The following is a 9,330-nucleotide window of genomic DNA, read 5'->3' as shown; positions in this document are numbered from 1 at the left end:
AAATTTTATACATTAATTTTAAATTTTTTTTAAAATTAATTAAGGGTATTACATACAATGTATAATTAATTTTTAATTTAAAAAATTGACAAATATTATATTATATTAATAACCATAAATGTGAGTACATATTCTTATTAAAATTAAATAAAAATATTATGTAAATTAAATATTATTATTTACAAGAATTATACTTATTATAATTACATATTTGATAAAAAAATATGTTATATATAATAAATATAATAATGAATTGATGTTTTAAATAAATGTTACTCCATGTAACTAAAATATAATTAATTAAGAAATTATTATAATAATTATTAAACATGTGATAACTAAAGATATAATATACCGTGTATTTGTCAATTATTTTAATCACATATTAGTTATTTTTAAATTTAGACAGATAATTAAAATGAATTATATGTTATGAATATATTATATCCATTAAATCATATTAATTAAACATAAAAATTATGTAAATAAAAAATAATGAAAATTAAATTTATTATCAAATTAATTTTAGAGAAGTAATATGTTTCTAATGATTATACGGTAACACCAACACCAAACTATAATAGATAAAATTTAAAATATTAAGCTATTATCTTACAATATTTTTAATTAGAGACTATGTTGCAATTTAATTTTAGATTCTTTCATTAGAATTTGTGTATTTAAATTTAATAAAATTTTCAAATATTAATTTTAGTGATTTTTTATCAAATAATTATTTTGATCTAAAGTAATTATATAAAATTTTATTAATTTATCATACTTTAATACATGAATTTAATTAACATATCCATATATATTATAATAATATAATAAATATAATACTATAAAATAAACATGATAATGATGTCATAAAAACATTGATGTTACCAATTATAAACAAAACATTTTCCTACAATTACTAATTACGATATTATTTTAATTATAATAAATATAAATGATTACATTATATATATATATATATATATATTCCATTTAACGTACTGAACGTACCGTCTTAGTTTGAAACAACTTGAAAGAGATATAAAGAATATTTATTTACTCATTTTATCTTAAAAAATTCGTAACAGAAACTTTTAAAATAAAAGCAAGAAGAGAAATTGAAATTTATATCAAGAGACAGAAGGTGGCCACTGGACCCACTTTGTGGGCCCCACACATAGCCAGATTTCCAGCGACTTCTCCTCGTCGCAGCCACATCAGCAATCAGAGTGGGTCCCACATCTCCCCACCGTAGCCTGCAGAAGTCTCCTTTTCTGTCGCCACGTGTCCTCTTCGTCTCTCCTCATAAAAAGGCGCCATTTGCCTCCTCCATTTAAACCCTCTCTCAAAACCCTCACCGCTCCGTTACCCGGCCTCCTCTCCTCCACTCGCTCTTTCTCTCTACATTTCCTTCTCTGCAAAAGACTAAACAGTTTCTAACCCTAATTTCCTAAATTGATATACGCCTCACGACATCCAACCATGCTGCCTCACTCGTACACTGCAGATTCGCTCTCTCAATCACAGGACCTCACATCGATCATTCTTTCCTCTTCCACTCCACAGGAAATTTCCTCCGCATGCGCTTCCATTGAATCCTTCTTGCACTCTCACTCACCCGATCAATGTCGTCACTTCTTCTCCGTCACTTTCCCTCCTTTAATCTGCAAGCTCTTCGGCTTCAATGATGCTACCTCATCTCCCGCCAAACCCAAATCGCAGTTAGCCAACGGCTGGATTGACACGGTCCTCTTATCCGATGACGCAGACTTAGCTGCCAGAGTTTTCTCTCTGCTCTCCCCTGAAGGGACCTTGATGAGCACAATCTCCGCATTGGATAGCTTGTTTCTGGTCAAGTACGTGTTCCCCACTGAAAGGCTTCCCGAGTGGACCCGGTTCATGCTCTCAACGGATAAGGATTGCAGCATCTTATCCGTTATATGCTCATTGTTTAAAGGTAAAGTTGGAGAGGATTCTATTAATGGTTCATTCCGTCAAATCCACTTGAATGTTTTTGAGTATTACATGTTTTGGTTCGCCTATTACCCTGTTTGTAGAGGAAATAGGGAGAATTTGGTCTCCGTTTCCGTCAAGCGGAGCAAGAAATTCAGGTTAGAGAACTGGACATATTCTATTCGAGGCTCTTCAAGCGTTAATAAGCGGGAACCTGAACGGAAATTGGAGTGTAATCTATATATACGGCTTTTACTTGCATATCTCCGTTCATTTGTGCCTGTTTTAGATTTTCGTGTACATCAGTCGTATGGTTCGCTCTTGCACTACGCTAGTGGACATGATGGATCTATTATTTCGCGAGCAGAGTTTTTGGTCAATACATTTGTGCATTACTGGCTGGTTGATAATGATTTCTCACCATTGCCAGTTAATGTGTGCAAATCTTTTGGTGTCTCATTTCCCTCCCGATTAGTACTGGGGGAGACCATCCCCACTAGTGGGTTAGGAGAGGCGGTGAAGTTGTTTGTGGAATATCTTAATTTGAGCTTGGTTGCCAGAGCTGATGGGTTTGAAAATAATGTTGAATGTAGTTCAAGTCCGAGGTGGAAGATGTCATGTTCTGGCTCTTTCGATGTTGTGAAGTCAAGGGATGTTGTTTCAGGTGCTTGGAATTCATGGATACAGAGGCCGCTGTATAGGTTTATACTAAGGACATTCTTGTTTTGTCCTATGGAGACTTCAATCAAGAACGTATCTGAAGTGTTTTCGATTTGGGTTTCTTATATGGAACCTTGGATGATCAGTTTGAATGATTTTACTGCACTTGATGAGGTTGTCAGTGGGTCAGCTCAGAACGTGAGGAAGGAGGAATCTGGATCTCAGGCTTTGGGATATTCATATCTGTGGCAGGGATATGTGTTGTCTAATTACCTATACTACAGCTCTTTGGTTACACATTTTATAGTGTTTGCTCACAAGTTTCTTCATATTGACCCCGAAGCAATTGTCCAAATGGTATTGAAGGTTTGTTACTTAAATAGCCCTTTTAAATGGTGCTGAGAAATTTTTGTGTGTTTATCTTGGCTCATTAAGGTAATTTGCTGAGAAGTTTATGATCTTTCTTTCCATTGTAATTTGCTGTTCGTTGTATCTTTATCTTTACTTCTGTTTGTGCATGCTATCATGAATATTTTCTAATAAATTAACCTAATGATGAAAAACGTTTCCACTATATTCAGGTCATATGCGGAGTACAATTATAGTTAAAAAAGATCGACAATTGGCCTGTGGAATAACTGTCAGTACACTTAATCAGATTGATCCAGCTCACTTTTTTTTAATTGTCTGTGCTTAGGTTAGATTACTGTCTAGGTGCGTATGTACTGTAGGGCATATATATTGTAGGGAGATTGAAATAATGCTTTGGATTGACTGATTACAGGCTGCTAATTGAAAGCGTTTATAACTTAAGGAAATGCAAATTGGGAATATTTTGGATACAGTTGTTATACATGACTAAATAATTGAAGTTCAGCTGTCGGCTCATAAATGAGAGTAACAGACATCTTGATATATTCTAGTTGAGCAAGTTTCCATTGATTGGCAGAATGAAAATCTTTGGATGGTTAATATTTGCATGCATTTCTTGTAACAAAACTAGTTTAGAGACTAACCTAAAAATGGAGTTCTAAAAGCAATTTTCTCCTTTAATTTTAGGTAGTGGGTGGGTCTTATTTCCCAATACATGTGCATGAAACTTCTATTTAATATGAATTTCTTTTATATCGTGATGGTAATTGATATTGAATATCCTCTCAAAATGTTAATACTCAATTTGCTTGCCTTCAGTCATGCAATCCAATATTATATATCCTTATGGTTTTTTCTCGTGATAATGCTTATAAGTTTTCCTATTTAAATTTCGATTTTCATGTGAAACATTCTTTGGATTTAGTTTCATTTGAGATTTTATTATACTATCTTTAATGCTTATAAGCAAATAGCTTAAGTTACCAAACCTGTTACTTTTTTCCAAGGTATTTGAGTGAAGGCTATATAAGGCTAATGATTGTAAATACTTGCTCAAAGTGGTATAAACAACGGGGCCTAATAGTATGGTAACAATGATAAAGAAAATTGCCTCTGCACCGTTTTATTTTGATGTCAGTAAGTATTCAATGAATCCAGATATATTAGTTGATATGGCTGATTAATAATATGTATTATGTATTTCTGTATGTATATAGATATGTTTGCTTATGTTGCCACCTCATTTACTAAATTTATTACTTCAATAATTTTTTTTATTCATAATGACATCTTACAAGCTGCATCATCAACTTATTAATTTTGACTGTTTGTATGTTCACAAGTTTATGTTTGCATACCATGAAGTAAATCTATTACATTTATGATCTTAATAAACTAAATTATATAGGTTAAATGTATTAGATGGATATATTTAATTCCTTTAGGGATATGAAAAATACATAATATTTCCATTTTTTTTAAGAATGCATGCTTAGGGTCTTAGATTTATGTTTAACAATTTAATTTTCAATATGTTGTTAAGGTAAAAATTTATACTGAATAGGCTTCACAGATGTCATAGCATGCAAATAGTAGGTAATTTTATTAAGCTCATTAGAAAGTTTGAACTATTTAGGAAAAATTATTTGGATTTGCCATCAAACTCGAGTTTGTTTTAGCTCTGGCTTGACGTTGTTGGTAAAGCTGTTTAATTCAATCCGTTGCACGGTCTGGATTGAAGGGATAGAAGCAAACACAGATAATACAAAATTTCTGATTTAACCTGTATGGATATCATTCTAGTTTGTTAAAATCCACCATAAATATGTTTTGTGATACATAAAGCCAATATTTTGAAGCTTTTGATCAAAATTTCCTTTCATTTTTCTCCCTGTTCTCCACCTCAAAGAATCATGCTGGTTATTTTTGAAGTCAACTGATGTAATTCAGCCTGCAAAGAACAAATGGTGAATAAATCTAAATTGAAATAAAATATTCCTAGAAAGATTGTCTATTTGCATTTTGCTTCCTATACCATCTGAAGTCCACACCTCTTTCTTGCCATCACTTTTCCTTATATCCCACTTTCAACCCAAAAAAAAAAATTCTTATATCTCCAGATAACTTGTTCTCAGTTTCACCTCGACATGATTTAGTACTTCCTCAATTTTCCTCAATATACTTTTCTTCCAAAACCTTTCGTTATATCTTCTGTTCTTCTATGTATCCAAGGTTTTCTGCAACATCTCACATTCTGGCTACCTCCTTTATAGGATTAATAGGAAAAATCTTGTATTTTATAAAGTTACAGTGTTCTTACTGAATCAATCAGCTCACTGGATTTAAAGAGGTATCAAATGGCATCTGTAAAATCTGCACTTGGAAATGTTACTGCCCTTTTATTATATATAAATATATATTGTGATTGGGGACAATTCTTTCTGATATGAGTAGTTTCTATGTGATTTGAAAAATCACCCTGACAAATCATTAGGTGCTGAGAACATGTATTTGGATTGCAGATCTTGTGGCAATGGACTATTTGGTTCTTTAGTTGACTTAATGCCGAGTACTGTTTTCAAATGGGGCTCATGTTTTTCCTTCTTTTATAGGTGATGAGCATATTGACATCATCAAAAGAACTTACAAATCTTATAAAGGATATTGACACTGTCTTTCATTCCAGACAATCTGAATCAAGCAAATTGATGCTTAACAGTTTGTCTAGATTTGTTCCATCTATTCGTGAACAGTTGCAGGTATATTATTCATTTCTTTGTCTTCTCTGTTTTCCTTATGACTCGAATTTGGTATGAACTCAAAGTTGTGTTTAATATTACGTAGATCTTTCACCTCAAATACCCATGTAGACATAAGATGACACTGGAGAGGCCATCCTACTGAATACGCCCAAATTTAAAAGAAATTACGTGGAAATTGAAAAAAGCTGACATCAGATATAGATTCCATGTCCATGCTGGAGTTAATTGAACGTCCTGATTTGTTGCGAAGCATGCTATTTCCTCAAAGCTCATAGAAATTTTGGTTGTTTATGTTCCCTTAACTAGATCTTTGTTTCTCACACCCCTAGCAGTTCTATGAAGCGTGATGTTTCTCATCATGCATTTCTTTTCTGCTGAAAGGCTTGTGTAACATGATGCCATTTACCATTGAACTTGTGATGTTGTGTCCTTTATGATATTCTGACTGTGAACTAGGACTGGGAGGATGGGTTATGTGAGAATGATGCTGATGGATCTTTCTTGCATCAAAATTGGAATAAAGATTTGCAACTGTTTAATGATGGAGAAGATGGCGGACAACAACTATTTCAGGTTTTCATAGTCTTACTGGTTAAAGTCTTGGAAATTAATGTTTGCTACTTAACCATTATGAGGCCCTTAGCTTCTGTGTTTCTGTTGCAGTTGTTTATTTTGCGTGCAGAAGCTGAGTTTCAAGCCACATCTGGAAAGAATCTTGTGCAGAACCTTCGATCTATAGATGCACTTAGAGCACAACTGAGCTGTTTCTTTGGTGGCCATACTATAAAGCCAATTTCATTTTCACCTGAGACAGTTGAATGCCCGAAATCACGGAATGAAATATTCAAGCCCAGAAGAGTTGGCAATCGAGCAATGTTAGATGTCAAATACAAGGGGGATTGGATGAAGCGCCCCATCTCTGAGGACGAGGTGGCATGGCTGGTCAAGCTGCTTGTCCTGTTTTCAGTTTGGCTGAATGAAAGTCTTGGGCTAAACAAAGTGGAGGAAGATGATGTGAGCTCAAAGTTATCTTATGTGCAGGTGTCAGAAGGTGTAGAAAATGTGACTGGACCGGCAGAAGCAGTGAAGGTAGTAGTACGAGCTGTCGTATCTTGGGTTCTTATGTTGGGTACAACTGTAGTTAGGTTAATGAGAAGGCATGGTTTGAGGCTAAATCTTCGGGTTTTGGCATCAAAGAAGTTGGTGATGGTTTTCCTGATGGTTTCTGTATTTAGTATAGTGAAGAGAGCATTTGGCTGTTTCATAACATGTTAGATCAGTTTTAGTACTGGTGAATGATACAGGGGAAAGATGGTATAGAAGATGCATAGGTTTTCTTTTTCTTTTTTTTTTTTTTTCCATGAAAAGTTTGGTTATAGGGTTTGCTGCGTTTACTTCTGTTGCCTTCTTGTAACTAAGTCCGGTATTTGCAGCTTTAGAAGGAAGCATACAGGTGATTTTGCGTCAGTTTTCTACTCCGTCTGATTAAAATTTTTTCTTTTGTTAGTTGTTACTCAATGATTTCCGCTGACCATTGTTCTATAACTTGAAAAAAAGAAAAAAAAAAAAAAAACTAACTGAAGAATTAATAAATAAATTGTCTTTTAAAATTACTTATTTTCTTTAATAAATTAATTAGTTGAAGATAGTTTTATAAATTTAATTATTAATGTAATGATTCCGTAAATATTGAAAAGAAATAAATTATAACTTAAGTGCGGAAGCGAAATAAATGTTCAAGATTTACATTCTCTACACGATAATTTAAAGAACCAGACGGAGCTTTGGAATTCAGTTAAAAAAAAAAACAATACAAGAAATAGGGAAATAATCAGAAAATAAGAAAAATCTAGCATTTACTTACAATCCTTATGCGGATCGGGCTTTGGAACCTGGTTCTCTTGATCTAAAATTGTTAAATAAGGGATGAGGTAAACTATCCTAGTAAGAATATCACACTATATCACCGAAACAGAAGTAAATATTTGTATAAAATTAAAATACTAATGGAGCACTTAATTTAAACCAATACATTTATTAAAAATAAAACCATTTACCGTTCACTTACTGTAGTGCGATTCGTAAAAACAACATATGAAGACAATAATATCATATAGATCGTAATTTCATGTAAAATCAGCAACATAATACATATCATAAATCTATATATATCGTCAATAAACCAAACAATAACTATCACTTTTTTTACCAGCCTACTAGTATCTATGAGGGTTCATAGGGATGTCTCCGCTATACGCGAACCCTTTCTTTTAACAATCTCAATTATGAGCCGTCCCCATACTCCGTTCAGTATGAGTGCCAAATTATTAAACCTCAATACCCTGTCCGGTATGAGGGTAAAGCGGGCCGTCCCCATACCTAGTCTGGTATGAGCGCAAATTATCATGTCCATACCCCGTCCGGTATGAGACAACGTTCACGGTAGAGTTTCTTATGTACTCGGTCTATCCACTATCTCCCAAGATATCTAATAAGGCGGCCATCTTTATCTATTCATTTTCCCACACAACTTTTCCATTTTCCGTTAGTCTCCAATTTTCAAATCAATCATAATCACATAAGTAAACAAACATGCATAAGGGAATACAATCATATCTCAATTTTTCAACTAAACAGTGGTCACGTAGGGCAGCAATACATGCATTCAAATCATAAAATTGATAAATTAGATACTATCGTGCTTTTAAACTGTAAAATAAATCAACAAAAATCAACAGAGAACAATTTTCGGTTCTGGCTCCATTAGCAATCCGTAATTAATTATGCACATTTATTAAATTCGCACAAATATTATATTATTGTTTATTTAAATTTCAATTCTATGATAGGGAATGAGGTGAGAGATCCCTACTCGATTTAATACCCGAAATGCTAAGCTGTTCGACTGTGCCTACGGGCGATTCTCAGATTCCCTGAATTTTTTTTTGGGAATTAAAACGCGCTAATGATATCTACAAATGTCCCAAACAAACCCAAAATTAGTCTCGGGGCCTACTTGGCCAATTTTGGAATTTCGGCGACGGCGGTCCGCCTCGAGTTGTCTGTTTTCAGCCATTTTCGATCGAATTCAGCCGATTCTGCATCGATCCTTGTGAGAAAATACGTTAAAGGGCTTCGGTTGGCTGAAAAAATACAAAAAACTGAAAATCACTGGCGGTTGGGCTCTCCAGTGCGGTGGCTCCTCCAACTCATATTGCAGTTGGGTGTTTTGCTCCAGTCAACCTGTAGAGAAGGACATGGTGATCACAACGGTAGAAAAATTACACAAAATAGGAATCAGGAAGGGTCTCATCGGAGACGTTTTGTGAAATTCTTTACGGCAGCGCCACCGGGCTTTGCCGATGTTTTTCGGCCAATTGGTCGATCTTTTTGCTCCGATTCGGCCATGGTTGTGCTTAAAATTGAATTTCGAGCAAAAAGAAATTTTTTTACCTTTTTTGGTAGACGGAAAAAGCTCCGGTGTGACGGCAGGTGGCAGCGGTGTCCTTCCGGCGGCTGGGTCTTCTTCTTCGGTGAGGGGGTCTGGCGGCTAGGGTTAGGATTTGGTGTAGATGGGGGTTAT

The 9,330-nt window shown here is 34.3% G+C and overlaps 1 protein-coding gene across 1 annotated transcript; it reads left to right on the top strand.

Annotated features, from left to right (window-relative positions):
* The first annotated feature begins 1,327 nt into the window (after positions 1-1,327).
* LOC110822260 (sphingomyelin phosphodiesterase) lies at positions 1,328-7,260 on the top strand. Its single transcript, XM_088217667.1, has 4 exons — positions 1,328-2,979; positions 5,598-5,744; positions 6,204-6,320; positions 6,411-7,260. Exons 1-4 carry the CDS (start codon positions 1,483-1,485, stop codon positions 7,020-7,022), a joined length of 2,373 nt encoding a protein of 790 aa, XP_088073793.1. The 5' UTR covers positions 1,328-1,482; the 3' UTR covers positions 7,023-7,260.
* Positions 7,261-9,330: the final 2,070 nt, after the last annotated feature.

This window comes from Carica papaya, chromosome 4 (assembly GCF_054855325.1).
Source record: "Carica papaya isolate Zhongbai chromosome 4, ASM5485532v1, whole genome shotgun sequence".
NCBI lineage: Eukaryota > Viridiplantae > Streptophyta > Magnoliopsida > Brassicales > Caricaceae > Carica > Carica papaya.
Note: the sequence above shows the minus strand (reverse complement) of the source record. Positions and strands in the feature narration are given on the sequence as shown.